This window comes from Lepidochelys kempii, chromosome 1 (assembly GCF_965140285.1).
Source record: "Lepidochelys kempii isolate rLepKem1 chromosome 1, rLepKem1.hap1, whole genome shotgun sequence".
NCBI lineage: Eukaryota > Metazoa > Chordata > Testudines > Cheloniidae > Lepidochelys > Lepidochelys kempii.
This window is the reverse complement of record NC_136380.1, coordinates 27,771,581-27,795,744: the sequence shown is the minus strand read 5'-3', so window position 1 is coordinate 27,795,744 and position 24,164 is coordinate 27,771,581. Positions and strand designations below refer to the sequence as shown.

The following is a 24,164-nucleotide window of genomic DNA, read 5'->3' as shown; positions in this document are numbered from 1 at the left end:
AATGTTAGGCTCCATGAAGTCATCGCAACAGGGACTATACAGCGGCTGGAATCAAGTTGATAGTGAAAAACTGTTCAACCACTGGAGAAATAAGTGATCAACAGTAAAATACAATATTAGAATTATCAGCACTACTTCATGTTCTCCTGTTTCCTTTCTCCATCCATTGCAACATGGGCCATTCCCTGGATCTATTTTGAGCAGCCTTAGTTCCTTGATAAAGGTCAGTTCCAAAATTTGTCATTAAGACAAAGTCCCAGTGTAGGTAGATTTCGGTTTCTTATAAATGGTTATTTGCTTGTTATATACAGACCAGTCCTGCATCTTGTTTAGTGCCCTTTATTCTCACTGAAGTCAGTGTGACTGGAGAATGTTCAGTGCCTTCCGGAACCTGGTCCTAGATGAGATGAGGTCATGGTCCATGTACTCTATTTGGTGCCATCTGTCAAGGAAAGCATCTCACTCTGATGGAAGTAACTGTGACTGGGAACCAATGCTCCTGCTCAGTACAGTGTTTGGATCCAGAAAAGCTTAGAAGAGAAATAAAGATGAAATGTGACCTATGATGGCCAGCAGCAACAACACAAAAGCAGGCACATAAATAAGATTTTTTTTTTTATATTACACATCCTTACCGGTTATACAATAGCTGCAGTTATGGAGGCAGCTCAAACTGGACGAGTCTGGTAGGAATTCAAGCCTGTCTGCAAAGGCCTGTACTTTAAGAATTTAGGGGTATTCTTATCACTTGGCTAGTTCTAGAGATATAAAAGAAAGAATCAAAATCACTGTCTGCTGGTGTAAGGGCCTTCTCTTACTGTGACAGTTTGAGGCCCTGTTCTTAGGCTAAGGCCTTTGGCTAAGCAGCAGAGGCAGCCATAAGCTAGGAAGCGAAGAGTCACATCCTCACATTCCAAACTAGTCACATTGAAATAAGGTGCTATTGGGCTGTCAGGTTTCAGAGTAACAGCCGTGTTAGTCTGTATTCGCAAAAAGAAAAGGAGTACTTGTGGCACCTTAGAGACTAACCAATTTATTAGAGCATAAGCTTTCGTGAGCTACAGCTCACTTCCTCAGATGCATATCGTGGAAACTGCCTATCAGGACAGGATTGTATTCCTATCACCTCCAGAGAAAGGGAAGTGCCTAGAAAATGTAAAAGGAAACTTAGTTTGATAGCATCCTGTCTGGCAAGAACTCACTTATCAATAGCTGGGATGTGAAATCCTCACTTCTGTATTGTTTTGTCATTATAGTTCCCACCTTGCTATTGTTTGTCTGTATAATCTCTGTCTGGTTCTGTGATTGTTTCTGTCTGCTGTATAATTAATTTTGCTGGGTGTAATCTAATTAAGGTGGTGGGATATAATTGGTTAGCTAATCGTGTTACAATATGTTAGGATTGGTTAGTTAAATTTCAGTAGAATGATTGGTTAAGGTATAACTAAGAATATTACTATATAAATTAGGGGCAAACAGGAAGTAAGTTGGGATTCGAAAATAAGGAAAAAGGAACTGGTATTTAAGCTTGCTGGAAGTTCACCCCAATAAACATCGAATTGTTTGCACCTTCGGACTTCGTGTATTGTTGCTCTCTGTTCATGCGAGAAGGACCAGGGAAGTAGGAGTGTGAAGGAATAAGCTCTCTAACAAGCAGGCACATAAATAAGATTTTTTTTTTTATATTACACATCCTTACCGGTTATACAATAGCTGCAGTTATGGAGGCAGCTCAAACTGGACAGAGTCCGGTAGGAACCATAAATGAGCATGGTTGAAAGTTGGATGTGGTATATTGGTAATTAAAGTCCTGATTCAGCAGTATTCTCACTAAAATCAGTGATGCACATAGTTCAGTGCCATATTGTATCAAGGCCCAAGTATATGGATCTGTATCTTTCTTTGACTGTACCACTATCTTCTATTTCTTCTTCAGTTTGTGTAGCTTTTATTCCTTTAAATTCAAAGCTTAAACACAAGTTGTAGTGTTTAAAGTGAGGTTGGTGATGTTTGAACATATCTTGTACATGTAGTAAGTTCTTTCATCTGTTCATAAATGTGGCATGATTAAAGGTCAATGAGCCACTGAGTAACAAGTGTACTTGGTAGCTAAATAGCAAGACTCACACTTTGTCTCCGTTAATAGCCCTGTAATCTGCCAGAGTTATTTTCTTACTTCATTCTTTGTTTTCATGGTGAAACATGGGTATTGCAGAGTATGCTCATTAATGTTTAAACACATAGAGTAACATGATGGCATAATGGAAAATAAAATGGCACAGTGGATGCTGTAATTCAATCAGAAAATAAAAATAAAAATATATGAATGCTTCTGCACTGGAACTGAGTGTATTTATCTGCATTCAACTGATTGCCGTGATCTTGTGTTTTTCCAAAGAAATTAAAAAAAAGTTTAGATCAAACACATTTTTAACTTTAGAAAGTAATTCTATTTTTTAAGAAGATTGTAGACTAAGTAATTGAATGGATTAATAGAGCAGTTGCAATTTACCAATAAGAAGTTCCATTGTGCTGTGGTTGGTAGCAAAGAGAATACATATTCAACTTTTTCAATTCAAATATGAGATCTAGGTTGTATTTCTCATCATGATTTCTTCCAGCTCCCTTGGTTGCTTCAAGCTCCTCTGTGACCTTTGACAAGTCACATCACTTTCCTGGGCACAATGATATTTATCCACATTAAGATCTGTTAAACCTTTTGCAGTTTGGTTCAGTTAGAGAGGTGTCTGTTTTTTATCATCACCGTACACTGTATTTATTATTCTTTTATAGTAGCTTGCCATTCTTGCTTACAGCTGCATCTGACTTTGGCAAACAAGTAGGGAACTTCACCCCAGCTCCTTGTGAGGAATGGAACCTGGAGTTCATAGCAACTCAGCTTTATCCTCTTAAAAAACATCTTAAGGAATCTTTCAGTGATGTCAGTGGAAGAACTTTGAGCTGAGTTCCCCCTGTGCCTCCTGTATTCTGAAATTACATGATGGCTTTTTTCCTAAAAGCCTCCCACAGTTTACCAGTGACTAACCCAGCAAAATTTCAGTCTCTCTCAGAAGGCTAAGCAGTACACCTAACCTCTCTGGTAGCCCTCTCCTGTCAGACAAAATGGAGGAGGAAAGGTAACTCAGCAGCAAAGCTCTGGGAAAAGACCAGATGTTTTTCCCCGCTGAAACATCCATCTTAGGACAGTGCAGAAACTAAAGTCACTGCCTTCCTTGTGCAAAAAACTTTCAGAGGACTAATGTCCCATGTTGGAAGCATTAAAAATCAAACATCAATGATGGAAGACATATTTGAAGACTACTGGTATCAGGAAGTCAGGCAAACAAAAGGCAGTAAGTCCTTGTGAGTCAAAGTGGTGGGCCTGGAAGAGGCAGCCCATTGCAGCCATTTGCACATACTGGGATTCCCTGAAGAGACTGAGCATGGCCAAACTTGTGCAGAAAGTTCATCCCATTCACACTCACCAGAGAATAAACGTTTAGTTATCAAATGAGCACTTTTGTGCCTAACCCAGCACAAAATATAATTCCTACATCCATTGTAATTAAGTTTTAGCATTAAAGAATAGTTTTGTAGGAAAGTCAGGGAGCTGGACAAACTAACTTGGGGAGAAAAGTCACACAAAGTTTTATGCTCTTCCAAATTCTCAGTAAAGATAATGTGCCACAGCAATCTCTGTTCCAAGCCACTAAGCAGACGGCAAAGCAAAAGACTCTGCAGTATTGCATGTTCTACCCAGCAATTTTCAGTGCAAAACGTTAGGAGACCACTTCAGAGGTTCTATACTGCCACAGAAATTGAATCCTTTTGGAGGAGTGAGCAATTTTGATCTCTGTGGCAAGAAAATTACCTGTGCTGGCAGTTAAGATTCTTTTTTGTATTTCTCCTCCCATTTAATCTGATCACTTATTGATGGACTTATGTTTCTAAAGGCTGCCCAATGCAAACTTTACCTTCTCCACCATTAGGACTTCATTATGAAGCAATTCCATGCTTCTTTTTGGAGGAATACCGGTAGTGTGGAAGGATTAGTTTAAGAAAAGCATCCTCCTTGCATACAGATTCTTTAACTTTCCAAAATCTGAAATTTTGAAATGCCTCTAAATAAGGTAACTTTTTAGAGTACCATTTTGCCCCTAAATGTATTGGCTACCCCCAGAATGGCAAGTGTGTTAGAAATATAAATAGATGTACTGTATTGGCAGTGCTAGTATTTGGTGAAAGCCAGGAAATAACCATCTATGGACCAAATGTAGGGTAAGGAAGTAAAAGGTTCTCCTAAATGGAATAATACAGTGTGATGTAAAGAAGTCAGTATCTTTTGCATCCACTTAGACCCCCTTCTGATAATTTTAAATTTGGCATCAAAGACACAGAGGACTATTTGTGATGTGAAGGCAGTCCCCTAGAGCCTTAATCCACATTATTTTAGGGTCTGAATTTTTTCGGAGGGATGTGTGCATCCAGATATTCTCTTGAAGCCATAAATGATTCTTGTAAGCTACTTCAGTTCAGAAAAAAGAAACCTGAATAAATGAGCAGGAGTTGTGGATTCTTCAGGTTACCTTGGCAGCCAAGTAGATGAGAGTTTATATGTCACATACCAAGGGCGGGTAGAGTGACTTGTTGGAAATGGCAGCACTCGAAAGACCTTTAAACATGATCTTCATTTGATATAACAATAGATGAAGTAATAATATATTTATATAAAGTATATCTCACTGAGTAATGTACATTGTTAAGACAGTGCTGTCCAAGTGAGATTATATGTTCTTTGGTCTGCTTGGTTTTTTCTTTTTTTGGTTCAATTCTTGGTGTGGCCCTGTTGCTGTCCTCAGTTTCTTTTGTAGTTAGCACGTCCTCCGTCTCTTTCTTTTAACAATAATGATTCTGTATATTGTATTTTAATTGGTGAATGAAATGTTTTATATTCTGTTTTCTTCATTACCTTTGTTATAAATTGAAAATAATAAAAAAATTAATCCTAGCCTCCCTCTGTATCTCATTTTAAAGAACATGATCATTGAGTAGTAGGCTAAGGGATCATTGGATAGCAGTGGCAGTGAAAGGAGCAGGATGCAATTTTGTAGCTGCCCTTTAATCCTTACCTGCAGCATTAAAAAAAAATTTTTTTTTGCTATATCAACTCTGGAGTCTCTAAGTAGTAACTGAATTATATTGTTTTTAAGTGGTTTTGTGCTGTGAATACATTTGCTCTCAATTTAGTCCTGTGAGAGAAGGCTAGAAGCTAAAAAGTGACCCAGCACTCTGATCACTTGGCACCAATCAGTTCCCTAGGAGAAAGCAGACTAGGGATGTGTAGCTAATTAGCTGATCGGTCTGGGATGGCTGATGAACATAAGAAGAACACTGGAAGGAAATTGGTGAGAGAGGGTCTGGGCTGGCTGAGCTGAATGTGTTCAGAGGTCTGATGGAAGGGAGAGAGCTCTGTTCCCCTCTGGCCTATGGGAAAGGGCTAAAAGTAGAGAAGGACTGTAAATAATTTGCTGCATGAGCTTGTATTGGTGTTGGTGTTGTGAACGTAAATAAATCACATGAAGTTTTCCATGACTGGACAGAGTCTGAGACATTTCTGGGGCCTCAAAGGACAGGGATGGAGCACACCCTCTTTTACTCATTTTTTGTCCCTATTTTACTCATTGTTTGTGATTTGAGCCAGATTTGCAATATAGCTCTGAATTAAACTAGCCTTTCACATCCTGGTTCCAAATCAAACACATTGTGTGGACTGGATTCTTAGCTAGTGTAAATCACAATAGCATTTAGTTTTGTCAGTTTACACCAAGTAAGTATCTGACTCACAATGGGTGGCTTTTCTTATCCTTCTGTAATTTTTGTCAGATCTTTGTTTGGAAGATGAGTGAGGTGTCTTCTTTAACTTTTGCCAGTATCAGCTCACAGATGTTGTCAGTGATTTTATTCAGTAAGTGCTGCAAAACATTAAGAGCTTGAGGAATCTCCTGATATTCCATTCTTCAAAGATGCTTCAGTACTGCTAAGTTTTGCAGCTTTACTCTGATAAATTCTTACAGCTTTTCTGCAAGATGTAGCAAAAATATGCTTGTCTAGGAATGTCTTCACTATCTTTGGTACATGGGTTAAATATGAATTAAAATACTGTGTGTGCAGACCAATTGGACTTTCCTTTTAAAATGAGAGCATCATTCGTCTTTCTGTGAGAATTTATTGCCTACTTCCCTAGAAAAGTGATTTACTATGTAATTTGGTTTCAGCAATGATAAATTATTTAGGGATGAACCAATAAGATTAGGTGTGTTACCTGTAGTGTCCTGATTCTAGTATGAATAGCTTCCATTCTGACTATTTCAATTCACTCTACGTTTTCATCTGGACATACCTGACCGAAACTATAGAGTGGTGTTGCTTTGTGCCTTTAAACAGCTGTTGCTTTCTTCTAGAGATGGCTTCTTTTCCGTGGTTGAAGTGATTCTTCTATTGTGTGTGTACAACATAACAAATATATGAACTGCTTTGGATCCTTCGGTAGTACTACTTATTATAAAAACCAGACAGCTTAAGAAATAGTTTTAAAGGAAAAAATTCTTAGAGAGAAGAGATAAAGTGCAGGAGCATTTGAAAATCATTGACTCAGTGTTTTTGTTATGTACTGTTTCTTTTTCTTCAGGTGCTCCCTCTGGAAAATAGAATGAAAGAAACCCAACGTTTCACACAGGCACTGAACATTGGCATGGGAATTGTTATGTCCTTGTATATCACTCTAGCCACTCTAGGATACCTGCGCTTTGGGGATGAAATCAAAGGCAGCATAACTTTAAACCTGCCACAAGAAGTATGGTAGGTGGACATATATGATTTAAAATTCTTACTCTAAAGGAGTTTCAAAGATTAAATGTTGTCTGTGGTGGGAGGAGGAGGGAGGGTTACATTCCGTATACAAGAACTTTGTGGTATTTTATATCAGGATCTAAAATGGGTGACACTGAAAGATGAATACAGTAGGGGAAAGGGAATAGGAGGATTGACAAGTCTGAGTTGTGACTGAATAGCATAATTTTTAAGATGTTTGTTTATGTAGAAGTTGAGATACTTTACAGAGCTACACTTTCAAAACCAGATGATCTGCAAAATTGCGAGCCTGCTCTAGCTTCTCTAGCAACCCATGTTAATGTGAGTCAGTAGGCGTCTGCATATGCAGAGTTACCGGTCCTTGAAAATTAAATTACGTGTACACTTACATCTTCAGCGCATGCAAATGAAGTTTTTTGAAGAGGTACCTGTTCCACTTTCCTCTTGGGATGCAGAGATGCATTATGTACCTGATTTAAAAGAACCATTACTATTTGTTCTAATGTATCCTTGTCAGCACTTAATATTTAAGCCCTGGATATGTGAACTACCTATTTAGGTATTTAAAAATTCAGTTGCCTTTTTTATTTTCACATATGGATCCTCACTTTTTAAAGACACCTAGGGTTCCATTTAAGGATGAACAGTTTATCCAGAAATTACATGGCCATGTCAAGTTACACCTCAAATTAAAATACTAAAGTTTCACATGAATTCTCTTACATCATGAGAATAGTTTAAGCACTATAATTATATTATATGGCCCCACTCTGATATGCTCTGTGTTCCTGTTTACATTTTTAAGTCTCTGACAGCATTACCGGTTTCCAGTTTTTTCCTTATCATTGAGTATCTGTGACCTAGATTAATTTTCCTCAGATGTGTTAGCTTGCACTTTTCCAAGCTGAATTTTAGTATGGTTTATGTGTACATTTGAACAGTCTTCTAGTAAGAGATGCCAGAATTCTGTGTGTAGAAATTCTGCAAATTCTGAGAATATAGGATCTCCTTCTAAATTTTTGGTATCTCTAGCATATCTGCAGTACATAAGCTGTACTGAGTGTTTGGCCATTCTGTTGCAAAGATATGATCTTCATGCACAGTAATTACTAAATTGTTTTTATTTGTGTTACCGTACTGCCTAGGAGTCCATTGTGCTAGGTGCTGTATAAACACAGAACCAAAAGACGGTTCCTGCCCCAAAGAGCTTACAATCTTAGTGTAAGACAAGAGGTAACAGATGGATACAGAGAGATGGGGGAATACAAGGAAACAGTGAGACATTATTGGCCAGCATGATAGGTAATGAGATCAGCATGCCAGTAGCTTAACTTCTGTCAAGTTTTTTTTGTAGGTAAAGGGCAAAGGGTTTTGAAGGATGGTAATTAGTTAGTTTTTGGATGTTAATGAGGAGCTCCTTCCAAATGTGAGGAGCAGCATGGGAGAAAGTTCCATTGGTGTCCTTATCACTGTAATATTCTAGAAATGTCACACTCCCTGCTCAAATGGACACACAAAAAAAGTTGGAATAAAAGATCTTAAGTAATGAAATGTTAAACAATAAAAAAATAGTATTGTCTGTTAGTTTGGTGCATTTTTTGTAGACTTTATGAAAGCAGTCAGTTTTGCTGAGGGATATGACTGTTTATTGACTGGAACAATAACACCAAGAGAAGTTTGTTGGCGGTCTCATTCATTTCAAAGTCATGTCAACTCCTGAAGCCCAACTGAATGGCAGATAAATTTAAGCACCCTTTTGTTATATAAACCCATGTAATGTGGCATTCCCAGTGGATCTCATAAAAACCGTCTGCTTGGATATCCATTTGTAAACAAAACATAGTGTCCTTTATATATAAGGGGATGGAATATAAGAGAATTGGATAGATACATAGAAAGATTGTTCATCTACCTTTGAGTAAATTATTATGGTCACAGAATGTTCCACGCATATTGAGAGATGGAAAAGATAATCTAGTGTTGGAATTTGAGGAGATGATTGTGATAAAGAAATTTTCAGCTAAAAAAGGTTGTTAATTGAAAGGGTTGTTAATTGAAATGCATCATTTAATCAAAATCAAATGGGTGCTCCTAATAGTTTTGAATCATAATACATGAATGGGCATACACTCGATGAGACAGATGAGAACAGCCAAAAGGAATTACTATACCTTGCTACTTATTCTATTGTAAACTCTTGGAATTCCCTGGAAATCACAAGAAATTGTTGAGGCTAATAGTTTAGCAGAATTTGTAAAAGGAAGAGACATCTGAGCATGAACAACAATAACGAAGTATGTTGGCTAGAATGAAAAGAATTTGTTCCTTATGTTCTAGGATATAATGACATTGCTTTCAAAGCTGGAAAAGAAACCCCTGACACCTTTACTTTGGAGCGCTTTGCTTTCCAATGAACCATAAGATACTGCCACATCTGGGGATGGGTATCCAATAAAACTATTTATTTAATCCAAGCTCATCTTTTTAATTTGGCTTATTTAGGCCCTGTGCTTACTCACCACACTCTTTACTTGCTCTCACCTTAAATACATTTGTAAGCAAGCTACGTCTCCTTCAGCATGGCAAAGAAGAAAGAGAAAGATACTGTTTGGCTTTATTCTTATCTTCAGATACTTGGGAGATGCTCTGTGATGGAGTTTATATGGGTATTTAAAGATCCTAGATAGTGTAGAAAGAAAAGGAGTACTTGTGGCACCTTAGAGACTAACCAATTTATTTGAGCATAAGCTTTCGTGAGCTACAGCTCACTTCATCGGATGCAGTTTCCACAATATGCATCCGATGATGTGAGCTGTAGCTCACGAAAGCTTATGCTCAAATAAATTGGTTAGTCTCTAAGATGCCACAAGTACTCCTTTTCTTTTTGAGAATACAGACTAACACGGCTGTTACTCTGAAACTAGATAGTGAAGGTAACATAGTCCATATTTGGATGTAGGCCTGAGTACCTTTAGTTGGCCAAATGTTCTAGTTAACGTTAGCTCAAGTTAGTATTGCTAAGAAATGTTTGAAAGAGCTTTTAGGTATGTAAGCAAAAGGTTATTAGGATAAAGTCACTCAAATGTCCTAGACTCTGACCCCACCTTTTAAACTACTTTCCAAGTGTTTTAATTCATGCACTGTCATGAGAATGTGTGGAAATGAGCAAATGTTCAACACTGACTAGCCATTAATTATATTTAAACAACTAAGACACTTATGTCTGTGGTCTAAGTGGAAGCTTGCATATCAGCTCCTTATCACATGACACCTTCTTGCTTCCTGTTTTCAGGAGACATCTCTTTGTGGTTAGGAATGAATCAGATTATTACATCTGCACACTATACTGGACTCTTCATTGTGATTCCAGGACCAAAGTGCCAGGCCATTGGACTATGATGAGCTATAGTCAACATGCTCAAACCCCTAATTGGATAAGAGTGTTCCCTGGGGCAAGGTAGAAGAGTAATTTATTCCCATAAAAGATGCCAATCAAGATCAACTAACTCCCACATGCGGAAGCACAGATTACATCTATCATTAATGAAGTTATGGGTAAATATCAATGTGTTCCAAGCTAAGACCAGTCACATAAATTAGAGACCCAAAGAAGAAAAGGAAGGTGTGAAAATCCTTCTGTTCAGGAATTTGAGGATGCTCAAATTCCTCCAACATCCCCTGTATGTGTCTTTGTGTGTTATTAACTGTTCCCCAAAGGAGACACTAAACCCTTAACATTGTTAATAAAACAATAAAGGAACTCTGAGTTAAACCAGAATTGTTCCCAAGCTTCTGTAAGTGTAGGATTTTAGAAAATCTGTTTCTCTGCCAAAATGTGATGGGACATACAAACCCCACACTGGCGGGTAAAGGAGAAAGTCTGGGCCCAGAAAGCCCTGTCCAGCCACTGCTGCTGGGCATGCTCACACTGGAGGTTGAGCTCAAAAGGGAGCAGCTTAGCTCAGTCAGGGTAGATGGAGCACATAAAAGTTCTGCTAAAAGGATCATTGGACCCTGAATGACCCTAAAGAGGCCATGGATACAGAAAAGCTGTTAAAATGGATGCTGGTGAACCGGCAACAGCAGGCAGCCCGGCAACAGCAGCAGCAAGGGGAGATACTACAGCAGACTGTGGCCCAGGAGCAACAGCAAGAGGCCCAACAGCAACAATAGCTAATTCAGGGGCTGGTGACCCAGCATCAGCCACAACAAGAATGCCTGATGCAGCAGACGGTGATGCTGTTACAGCCCTAGGGGGCATCCAATGTCATGGTGCCTAGACCCATAGGAGAAGCTGTTCCCACAGGGTTGCTCACCTAGCTCACAAAAATGGGTGCTGGAGATGATCCTGAAGCATTTCTGGTCACATTCAAATGCGTGGGGGTGGATTTAGTGGGACCTTCGGAGAAGAGAGCGTCAGGATTCCGTTATATACTGATGATGGTAGACTATGCCACACAGTACCCTGAAGCCATTCTGCTATGCATGCCTAACACACCTATCATAGCAAACGAGCTCAGGAAAGTCTTCATGAGGGTTAGGATACCAAAGGAAATACTAATGGACAGAGGATCTAACTTCTCATCCAGGTTGATGGAGGAGCTGTGTAAACTGCTGAGAATCAAAGCCCTCCAAATTTCTGTGTACCACCCACAGATCGCCTCAAAAAAAAGTTGCAGGTGACTCCTGGGTAGTAGCATGTGGTATGTTCCTGTAGACAAGAAAAACAAGAAATGGACTTAAAATAGTCTTGTTAGCTTTTAAGGCATGCTTAAATGTCGCTACAATTCTGAAGCACTTAGAGGAGAGGAAAGTGATCAGGAACAGTCAGCATGGATTCACCAAGGGCAAGTCATGCCTGACTAATCTAATTGCCTTCTATGACGAGATAACTGGTTCTGTGGATGAAGGGAAAGCAGTGGACATGTTGTTCCTTGACTTTAGCAAAGCTTTTGACACTGTCTCCCATAGTATTCTTGCCAGCAAGTTAAAGAAGTATGGGCTGGATGAATGGACTATAGGGTGGATAGAAAGCTGTCTAGATTGTCGGGCTCAACGGGTAGTGATCAATGGCTCCATGTCTAGTTGGCAGCTGGTAAAAGTGGAGTGTCCCAAGGGTCAGTACTCGGGCCAGTTTTGTTCAATATCTTCATAAATGATCTGGAGGATGGTGTGGATTGCACCCTCAGCAAGTTTGCAGATGACACTAAACTGGGAGGAGAGGTAGATATGCTGGAGGGTAGGGATAGGATACAGAGGGACCTAGACAAATTTGAGGATTGAGCCAAAAGAAATCTGATGAGGTTCAACAAGGACAAGTGCAGAGTCCTGCACTTAGGATGGAAGAATTCAATGCACCGCTACAGACTAGGGACCGAATGGTTTGGCAGCAGTTCTTCAGAAAAGGACCTAGGGGTGACAGTGGACGAGAAGCTGGATATGAGTCAGCAGTGTGCCATTGTTGCCAAGAAGGCCAATGGCATTTTGGGCTGTATAAGTAGGGGCATTGTCAGCAGATCAAGGGACGTGATCGTTCCCCTCTATTCGACACTGGTGAGGCCTCATCTGGAGTACTGTGTCCAGTTTTGGGCCCCACACTACAAGAAGGATGTGGAAAAATTGGAAAGAGTCCAGCGGAGGGCAACAAAAATGATTAGGGGACTGGAACACATGAGTTATGAGGAGAGGCTGAAGGAACTGGGGATGTTTAGTCTACGGAAGAGAAGAATGAGGGGGGATTTGATAGCTGCTTTCAACTACCTGAAAGGGGGTTCCAAAGAGGATGGCTCTAGACTGTTCTCAGTGGTAGCTGATGACAGAACAAGGAGTAATGGCCTCAAGTTGCAGTGGGGGAGATTTAGGTTGGATATTAGGAAAATCTTTTTCACTAGGAAGGTGGTGAAGCACTGGAATGCGTTACCTAGGGAGGTGGTAGAATCTCCTTCCTTAGAAGTTTTTAAGGTCAGGCTTGACAAAGCCCTGGCTTGGATGATTTAATTGGGGATTGGTCCTGCTTTGATCAGGGGGTTGGACTGGATGACCTCCTGAGGTCCCTTCCAACCCTGATATTCTGTGATTCTATGATACAAAGTGTTCTGCTAGTCTCTTTGTAGCAGGACGATATGGAACAGAACATATGTGCTGAATTACATTTGAAGCTAGGAACCTCTGAAATTCTTCTGAACAGAACTGAGGTCCATTATCACTCATCAATTGTAATGATAGACTAAATTGGCTAAACAAGGTACGAAGGTGACCAATGCTCTTGGTAGCTGTAGTAGCAGTCATTCTGAAAACTTCTGGCCTTTTCGAATGGGTATCAACAATCACCAAAAATATATAATCTAGTGGTCTGGCAAAATCCACAGGAATACGTGTTCAACGAGTCTGGGATCATGACCAAAGGTGTAGAGGATCATGCTGAATTTGCTGACATGTAGTACAGCACTTCACCTTCCTTTCAACTTCTTTGTTGATGCCTGGCTATTACTCTGGGTTCTGACCTTCATCCGTACAATGCCAAAATGACCCTCACAAAGGACTTCAAAAACATGAGATTGAATTGATCATAGAATCATAGAATAACAGAGTTGGAAGGGACCTCTGGAGGCCATCTAGTCCAACCCCCTGCCCAGAGCAGGACCAATCCCAACTAAATCATCCCAGCCAGGGCTTTGTCAAGCCTGATTTCAGAATGATCACTCACATTCCCTGTAACATGCAACCTAGATTCACAGATAATTCATATTGACATGATATGAATTTTGTAAATTGAGGATTCTTATTATTCAACACTGTACCCTGTAGTACCATTCCCTTCATCTTCCTTAGTGGTTTCTTTGTTAATGTTTGTGTTAGTGATGGGTAATCTATCCATCAAATTGAGATAAAACTCTTTTTGTACAAAGTTTCTTTGGGTTGATGGGAGCTTAGGCATGGCGGGCGCGACAGCCCAGAAGCATTGCCATGCTGAGCCCCTTCACAGAGTTGAATAGATAGGAATGACCTGAGAGAAGCAATCCCCATTGTTGTATACAAACAGTCACTAATGACATAATTCCATGTTGCAGGCCAAAAATTGAAATTAACAGGTGTTGATCCGTAAGCAAAGTAAAATATTTATCATACTGATAGGTATTTCTGAAGTTAATGCTGAGAGCTTCTTGCTATATTTGCATGTAGTTCTTCTTAGGGGCAATGGGGTTCATGAAGCAAAGTCCATAGGTTTCTCCATGCCATCAGGGAAAATATGGGAAAGAACTGCACCCACTCCACATGGTATGCAGTTGCAATGAATATAAGAACAAAGAACGGCCATACTGGGTCAGACCAAAGGTCCGTCTAGCCCAGTATCCTGTCTTCCCATAGTGATCAATGCCAGGTGCCCCAGAGGGAGTGAACAGAACAGGTACTCATCAAGTGATCCACTCCCTGTCACCCATTCCCAGCTTCTGGCAAACAGAGGCTAGGGACACCATCCCCGCCCATCCTGGCTAATAGCCATTGATGGACCTATCCCCTATGAACTTATCTAGTTCTTTTTTGAACCCTGTTATAGTCTTGGTCTTCACAACATCCTCTGGCAAGGATTTCCACAGGTTGACTGTGCGTTGTGTCCTTTTGTTTGTTTTAAACTTGCTGCCTATTAATTTCATTTGGTGACCACCTAATGGTAGCAAGGTATCCAAATGCATAAAAACTACCTCAGATGTCAACCATTTCTTTGCTTCCTTAAATGTACACAGATTCTAATTTTTTTTGTGCTTGTAACTGTTCATGTAAATGTACACTGATTTTCATTTTTGTGTGCTTGTAACTGTTCATGTAAATGTGTCAATATTGTTGTCAGATTAGGCAAAAATTTACCATAGTAGTTAAGCAGTCCCAAGAATGAATGTAACTGTGATATGTTTTCTCACAGTGATTCTGGAAGAATCACCTTATTTCTCTGCAATTTCTTAAAGCCCATAGCATTCATTTCATGTCCAAGATATTCAACTGAAGGTCTGAAAAAATTCACATTGCCTCAATGTACTTAGTTCATGATTTTCCAAATGTTGCAAGACAACATCCTAACTTCAAAGCTGAGCCTCATGAGCCTTTCCTGTAACTAGGATGTGATCCAAATAGCATTGAACTCCATTCAGTCGTTTCAGGTTCCCATCCATGGCTTTTTAGAACTGGGCAGGTGCCAATGTGATACTGAAAGGCAGCCTATTATAGCAAAATTAAACCTTTTTCCATGTTGATTGTGAGATATTTGCTAGATGCCAGATCAGTCTCCATTTTTAGGTATGAATTTAGCAAATTCAGTTTACTGAAACACTGTCCTCCATTAAGAGTATCAAACAAATCTCCAATACAATGTAGTGGATACTGGTCTGCACATAAAGCAGGATTCAGTGTCACTTTGAAATCTCCATAAATTGGGATAGAGACCTCCTTCTTGATCACTGGTGCAATAGGGATAGCCTGCTCATTGAGTGAAACTGGTGACAAGACTCCAGTATTCGCTAAATGGTCCAAATCAGCTACTACCAATGGCTTCAGACCATAAGGCACAACTCTGGGCTTGCAATACTTTGACTGACTTGTCAGATTTAACAAGTATCAGAGGGGTAGCCGTGTTTAACAGATTTAACAGTGACTTTTACTGACATATTGCTCATCTGTCCAAGTTCTTTTTCAGAAACTTTGGAGTGTTTGTCCAGTATTTCTTGAGGGTTTCAAGGTGCTTTTGTGATTGCCTTGATCTCAGTCCATTTCACCTTGAGCATCTTGAACCAAGTTCTGCCAAATAATGGTTGATATGTTCCTTCAATCACATACAAGGATAAAATGACTGCTTGTCCATCTGCTTGACCTTTCACCTGGAGTATCCCTTTTGGGACTAACTTTTCCCTGGTAAAAGTCTTCAAAACCATGGAGGTTTCTTTCAAAGGAACTTCTGACAAAGTCTTGTGATAAGTAGATGCAGAAATCTGTGAGTAGCAGCCCCAGTATCAAGCTCCATTCTTGTAGGAGCTCCCTCAATCCAGGGTGTGACCCACATGCCATCTCTGACTCCAGCGTCTGTTAACACATGCAGTGCTAGATCTTGGTCAGTGTCATGAGAGTGGTTTCTTTTTCCACAGTATGAATTCCTAACTTCCATCCTTTTTTAGGTTCAGTTTTCATAGGTGTCTTCTTGGATGGATGGTTACTTTGTGTTCCTGGTTGCTGAGCGGTGCAACAGTTCACAGCAATGTATCCTTTCTTCTGGCACTTCTGGCAAATGACCTGGTGTGCCCAGCAGTCATTCTCAGCATGTGTAGTTTGAGCACAATGGCCACACAGACATTCTTTACATTCCCATTATCCTCTGCCTCTCTGATTCAGGAGATGAACTTTTCAGTTCACACTACATTCTAGAGAATTCATCTTTGTGGTTTCCATGGCAATAGCTACCTCAACAGTCTTCTTGAATGTAAGCGATGATACAGTAAGTAACTTTTGACAGGTTTCAGAGTAGCAGTCGTGTTAGTCTGTATCCGCAAAAAGAAAAGGACCACACGCCACACAACAGAACCACTAACCCAGGAGCCTATCCTTGCAACAAAGCCCGTTGCCAACTGTGTCCACATATCTATTCAGGGAACACCATCATAGGGCATAGTCACATCAGCCACACTATCAGAGGCTCATTCACCTGCACATCTACCAATGTGATATATGCCATCATGTGCCAGCAATGCCCCTCTGCCACGTACATTGGCCAAACTGGACAGCCTCTACATAAAAGAATAAATGGACACAAATCAGACGTCAAGAATTATAATGTTCAAAAACCAGTCGGAGAAAACTTCAATCTCTTTGGTCACTCGATTCCAGACCTAAACGTGGCAATTCTTCAACAAAAAATCTTCAAAAACAGACTCCAACGAGAGACTGCTGAATTGGAATTAATTTGCAAACTGGATACAATTAACTTAGGCTTGAATAAAGACTGGGAGTGGATGGGTCATTACACAAAGTAAAACTATTTCCCCATGTTTATTTTCCCCCCCCCCCACACACACACACAGTTCCTCAGACATTCTTTTCAACTGCTGGAAATGGCCCACCTTGATTATCACTACAAAAGGTTTCCTCCACCCACCCCCCCTCTCCTGCTGGTAATAGCTCACCTTAAGTGATCACTCTCGTTACAGTGTGTATGGTAACACCCATTGTTTCATGTTCTCTGTGTATATAAATCTCCCCACTGTATTTTCCACTGAATGCATCCAATGAAGTGAGCTGTAGCTCACGAAAGCTTATGCTCAAATAAATTGGTTAGTCTCTAAGGTGCCACAAGTACTCCTTTTCTTTTTTAGCAGGTAACTTGTTTCAGATCTGGTTATTGAATAATCCAGAGGCAAATTGGTCATGCAGGGCATCACTTAATGTTTGTCTGAACTGACAATGGTCTGACAACTTCCTTAGAGCAACAACAAACTGTGCAATCGACTCTTCAGTTCCGTGGTGTCACTGATGGAACCAGTATCATTCTGCTATCATCAATTGGGTAGAGGAGAAATGTTCTTCCATTGGTGCAGTAATTGTGGCACACGTCACATTTATGGACATAGTTGGAGCCAATAGGTCACACAGCAGCCCATATTTCCTCGGACCCATCGCTGTCAATAAGATGGAAACTCATTGTTCATCTGGAATGGAATTGCTCAAAACATTCTGAGGTACACCACCCATGACAGTCTGTGACTCTGTCAGGGAAGTCACCGATGCCATGACTTTCGCAGCGGCCAGTGCTGGCTCAGCAGGAGCAGTTTGAGTGTGTGGGAGGGGGCTCAGGGCTAGGGGCAGGGGCAGGGGCAGGCTAGGGGCAGGAGGTGCACTCATCTTGGGGTGGGGGGTGAATGATGGATGAGTCATCTGCTGGTTGTGAGATTATTATTAGGCCAAGTGTTGTTTGAAACACAATTTAATAGAAGGAGTGTCTTGTGGATTACATCTCCTCTAAACTGTGAACACACATAACTCCCATATGGCAAATGGAGCAATTGTTAGCATGAAAAAAATATTAAGTACTAAGTAAATTTTAGTACTTTCAGTTTCTCTGAGTGTGATTTACTTCAGGAAATAAGAAGAGTTAGTGCAATGTATCATCCAGTTGTCTACAAATCTTCTGTGAGTGGTTTGCAGACTGACCATGGTCCATGCATCACAGATTAAGAAGTAGTGTACTTAAATTCATAGAAGATACGTTCATCGGTGGCTATTAGCCAAGATGTTAAGGGACACAACCTCATGCTCCAAGTTTCCCTAAACCTCCAGCTGCTAGAAGCTGGGCCTAGACTACAGGGGATGGATCACTTGGTATTATCCTGTTCTGTTCATTTTCTCTGAAGCACCTGGCACTAGCTGCTGTTATAAGACAGGATACAGGGCTAGATGGAGACATTGGTCTGACTCAGTATGATCATTGTTATATTCTTAACTTCTTATGGCAAGCTGTCTGAGGCAGGGGCTCTCTCTGAGTCACGTATTTGTTCATTACCTATGTGACAGTGCCCCCCCATAAGGCTTTATGGAAATATACTTATGAATGTATATATGACATAACTAGAATGTGTTTTATGCTACATATACCATGTAACATATCTCTGTAAACGTTATGATCTAAATTTAATCCTATTTGTATGTATATATCATTTTTGTATTTGAAGTTATGAATATTGATTGCATACTTGTTTGATTCAGAGTAGGTTTTAGTGAAGCAGTCTGTCAGCTTCCTGAGAAAAGACTATTCTCAGTAAGTGCCCAATCAAGAAGCCCTTAAGCCAACAATGAACTTGGAGACGCCAATCCACATCTGGGCTTTCCCAGGAATGTGTCTTGGCTGGTAAGGAACTCAGTCATGCATGGACATGTGGCTTGTCCAGGTGACTCCAAAACTTCATTTTGTAGTTGGACTTTGCATAGGAGAGAGGAGGGAGTCTCCACCCACAAGAGAAAGTCTATTTAAACCCCTGGGAGATCCCTCCATTTTGTCTTCAGCTGGCTAAAGAGAGAGCCTTCCACCCCCAAAGATACCTGAAAGAAACTGGAACAAAGGACAGTAACTACAGGGGGTGTGAGTGATTGCTGGACCCAGACTAGATGGAGGCTAGTCTGTAAAAGAAAGCTTACTGGAACTGGTGAGGTTTTTATCTGTATTCAGTTTTATTACTGTACTAGACATAGACTTGCGTGTTTTATTTTATTTTGCTTGGTAATTCACTTTGTTCTGTCTGTTACTACTTGGAACTACTTAAATCCTACTTTCTGTATTTAATAAAATCACTTTTAATTTATTAATTAACCCAGAGTATGTATTAATACTTGGGGAGGGCAAACAGCTGTGCATATCTCTCTATCAGTGTTATAGAGGGTGAACAATTTATGAGTTTAACTTGTATAAGCTTTATACAGAGTAAAACGGATTTATTTAGGATTTGGACTCCATTGGGAGTTGGGCATCTGAGTGTCAAGGATAGGAACACTTCCTAAATTGCTTTCAATTAAGCCTTCAGCTGTTAGGGGACGTGGTTCAGACCTGGGTCTGGGTTTGCAGCAGGCTAGTGTGTCTGGCTCAAACCAGGTAGGGCACTGAGGTCCTAAGCTGACAGGATAGGAAAGAAGGAGCAGAAGTAGTCTTGGCACATCAATTAGCAAACCCCAGGGGTGTTCTGTGATCCAACCCCTCAAAGCCTAGTGCAATGGGGCTGGTGCTTCTAAGTGCTACCGCAATATAAATATTAATGTAGTAGACCTAGCTGTACAAGTTAGAGTTAAAGGAAAGTCTGGCACATTTTGCATCAGATACATCAAGAAGGGAGGTTTAGAATAGTTGGTTAAAGTTCTGGCAAGTAAAATATTTTTTTACTTTTGTCTTCAGGAGATGATAAAGATATAGCATATGTTGCCCAGGATGAAACCATGTCTAACTAATTTTTTTAGTATTTTAATCTTAGAACAAATGTTTCCTTCCTCCAAGAACAACACACAATTTGTCTGTATATATCACTGCAGAGTGATCATTGCTAGTAAAGAAATAATCAAATATCAGTGTATTCAATTCACAATGTTTTATTTGAGTCCACTGAGGTGAATCAGGATACACAATGTACTAGATGTCCCTCCTCTGTTAAAATCTCTATTTGCTGATGTTCAAAAGTTGGTTTTCAAAATCTCATCTTGATTAAACTCCATCCTCATGAACTCTAAGGTCTGACCACATGAGAATGAAATATACTATCAGATTAAGAATGACAATCTAGCCTTTTATGTACTATTCCTAAAACCGTTATATGCTCATCCTGGCATTAACTGTCAGAGGCTATGGATAGGAATGACGAGGTGGGTGAGGTAGTATCCTTTACTGAGCCAACTTCTGTTGGTGAAATGGACATGCTTTCACGCTCTTCTTCTCAGATCTGTGGAACTCAGAAGCTTGTCTCTCCTCTCATCAATGGAAGCTGGTCCAATAAAAGATATTACTTCATCCACCTTGTCTCTCTCATATCCTGGGACCAACACGGCTACAACAACACTGCAGGCAGTTTTGATAAGAATAACAGTTTCAGGGATATTCTTTTCATCTTAAGTCACAGTGTTGTTTCATCGGTATTTTCTACTTGCTGTACTAAACAAAGCACAGAGCAACAGTATACATTACACAGCTTCCACTTTCCAGCCTAGAGGCTTTGTTGCTGTTTATTAGTCGTATTGCACTAATGCCCAGAGGCCTCTTTCAGGATCAGTGCTGGGTGCATTAAATTAAAATAGACTCTGTTTCAAAGAGCTTACTGTATAAAAAGGGCTGAGGTGAAACATATGAAAGGAGAACACAGTAACGGTGTGTCTGGGGGAGTGAAAGGAGGGAGAGAAGGGTGACAGTAATAGGAAAACAAGTTTGCATATGGTAGCAAATTGTACAATTTGGAGAATTCATAGTGTTTCTTTGTAAATAAGTAAGCAAGGTATTTCAGTGGTGGGTAAAATGACTTGTATGTGTTTTGTGTGTCTATAATATTTTTTGTAACTCTAATCACCTAGATCTATAGACATATGCTTGTATATCCTGGGGATGGGGATCCTGTTGGATGAAAGATGCTATATATAAATATTGAAGCATTTCTCCTTTTAAATGTCACTCTTTTGGCGATAGAGTATTTAATATCGGAAGAGTAACTCCTGGTAATATTTTAAACTGTCCATGAACACTCTGCAAAAAGATTTGTGTGACAGGTTGCCTCCCTTGGGATGCCACCCCACCTGATGTAGTGGGATAATGCTGAGCCCGCCTGTTATGCCAGCCTGGGCACCCTTTTTACCTGTGTTGCTGAGCCAGGCTATTAAGCCTACTCCAGCACACACACAAGCAGGGCCACATCCAACTGCAGAACAACACAGACACTGAGATCAGCTCTGGGAAGACGCAGCTTAAGGGACTTGCCCCAGCACTCAGGTGTCCCTTGGAGTGCAGACCCAAAGGTATATTATGAAATCTGCCTCCTCCCTCAATGTGGAAGAAGGTATGCACAGCCTCTTCCCCTCCCCCCCAATTATGAATTGTAGAAATGGGGTTATATTATAAACAAGAAATTAGTTTATTAACTACAAAAGGTGCATTTTAAGTGGTTAAAGCGATATCATTAACAGAACAAAGCAAATTACTAAGCAAAACAACAAAACACGCAAGCTAAGCTTGTTTCACTAAAGAACTTGGTTACAAATAATAATGTCTCACCCTAGATATTGTTGCAGACAGATTACAGAAAGTCTTGAAAGGCAGCTGCACTTGTCTCCAGCTGGAGACCTCAGATATATTAATTTTATTAAGATAATGTTGAAATAAAAAGAGAACGGTACAGAGTTCAAGCATAGAGGTTTCTGGTTATCAGGGAATAAGGAACAGATTATCAAGGGGTGCGAAATTCGGTTAGGAGCTGGTGGAGTAAGGAATACAAAATCTGCAGTCTCCCTGATTGGGGGTAAAAGTTTAACCGGTCAGAGTACAGACATTGAGATGTGGGGGTATGTTGTCCATATAATGGCTATGTTCAGGTGTGGAGTATAATGAGCGGCTACGATAATGGGGATGGATCTACCCTCATTTGGTGGGATTTAATGTTCATTGAGTTTATGGTTCCAGTTCATATGGTCCAATGAAAAAGCCTCTCAGACCCTTTCCCATAGTGGATGCACGATATCGTACCGGCTCACACCTCCTGGTACTGTCGGTGGCCGGTGATGTGTTCGATGTAGATGTCCCTGGACCATCGGATGGTGTCCGAGACCATGAGACGCCGCATGAGCCGTGCGTAGTGTCGACCGATTCCACAGGGGTCCCAAGCGCCCAGGGCTCCGACGATCAGGGCATCCATCTGCACCTCGTAGCCCTTCGCTCTCAGGGTGTGGGCCAGAGGGGTGTATTTTTCTAGCTTCTGAGCTTCGGCTTCTCGGAAGGCCGGGGATCTGTTCTCGAAGGAGACCGTGATGTCGACGAGGATGATCTTTTTCTGGGCCTCGTCGGTGACTACCACGTCGGATCGCAGTTGGGTATTACTCTCAAGCTAGACACCCTTCCAGCTTGGGCTCAACTCTTCTCCCCCCCATTCAGTTCTTGCTTCCAGGTGTTTTTCAGTGTCTCTTTGGATGGGGAGGCAGAGGAGAACCATGATGATATCACTCCCCTGCCTTATATACCTCTTGTGTATGGCGGGAACCCTTTGTCTCCCAGTGGAAGAGCACTGGCATTCCAAGGGGTGGGGTCCAGAACCAGGTGACTCGGACCTGTGTCTCTGCAGGGCTGAGGCAGCCATTACTCATAGGCTGTCTGGAGCGTCCACAGGAAGATTAAGCTCTTTTACAGTCCGTTGTCTTTGCTGATGGGCCATTAGCCCTGTCTGGCTTTTTCAGTGTTGTACCTGAACGGCTAATTGGGGGTGACACCAAAGTAAAATATTTGAAATACAGATACATGATATATGGTTTGAGTGAATATCACAAATCATCAGTCTATAGATGGAAACAGTTCTGTTAATGCCTCTGCAATTCAGCTATGGTTTTTGAAACTAAAAAAAACTTCTTGTCCTTATATTCAAAGCCTTCCACAATTCATCCCCACCTTGACTGGTAGCATAAAGTTAACTCCTGTCTTTGCTCCACCAATTATGCCAGCCCTGATCACCCATTTCTCCGACAAGCACTTTTGTAGTTTCTCTCATTCTGCTCCTTATGAATAGAAAAAGCTCCAAGGAAAAATCCATAAAGCCACCACCTCCTCCTCCTCCTCCAAATCTCTCCTCAAAAGTCACCTCTTCTAAGTGCAGCCTGATTACAGGTAGGCAGCTGTAGAGTTACCACAGACTGACTAAGCACTGTCCATGTCTTATTACATGTGTTTTGTACTCTGTTTCTCCAGGCCCATTTGGTTGATTCATCCACCCAGTATGTCTTGTCTTTCAGGTTGTAAGTTCTTTGGGGCATGGACTATCATTTATTATGTCTGTGTACAGTGCCTAGCACAATGGGACCCAACCTAGTTGTGGCCTTGAGGTGTTGCTGCGATAAAAATGTTTAATAGTAATAAAAAGATTATTTGCATCAGCTCTTTGTAGAGTATAATTATGATAAATTAGATTGTGTATTTCCTGCCATGAGCTAGGTGCTTACCAAACACAGAGGCTGCAGGCTCTGCCCTGAAGACTAAAGAAAAGCTCTTCAATCTAACAGACAAAGGTATAACAAGATCCAATAGCTGCAGTTGAAGCTAGACAAATTCATACTGAAAATGAGGGCAGATTTTTAGCAGTGAGGGTAATTAACCATTGGTACAAATTACCATTGTGGTGGATTCCTCATTACTGGCAAATTTTTGAAATAAAAAATTGATGTTTTTTCTAAAAGAGATGCTGTAGTTCTAACAGGCATTAATTCAGGGAAGTTTTATGGCCTGTGTTATATTGGAGCTCAGCTTACAAGATCACAGTGTTCCCTTCACTAACAAATTATGGAAAAGCTAAGAACAATTCAGTGCTTTATTGGATTTTTTTCCTGAGTGTTTAGTATTGGAGCATTCTGCAGATTGGCTGCTTAGGGACATATTTTATACAAATATTATATATCTGTTGCTGTTAATTAATGATCATCTACAGTACTATAGTACATGGTGGCAGCAATCAGATCTGAGCTCCATTGTGTTAGAAACAGCACTGTACCTACCACCACTTACCTAGACATAGTCCTCGTCGCAAAGAACATAGAAA

The 24,164-nt window shown here is 40.6% G+C and overlaps 1 protein-coding gene across 4 annotated transcripts in view; it reads left to right on the top strand.

Annotated features, from left to right (window-relative positions):
* SLC36A4 (solute carrier family 36 member 4) overlaps window positions 1–24,164 on the top strand; it is a 277,596-nt gene that overhangs the window by 84,889 nt on the left and 168,543 nt on the right. For all 4 annotated transcript variants that reach the window (XM_073336987.1, XM_073336956.1, XM_073336966.1 and 1 more), the window contains exon 9: window positions 6,689–6,858. In XM_073336987.1, coding sequence (XP_073193088.1) covers window positions 6,689–6,858 — 170 coding nt within the window. The remainder of the gene's footprint in view (window positions 1–6,688; window positions 6,859–24,164) is intronic.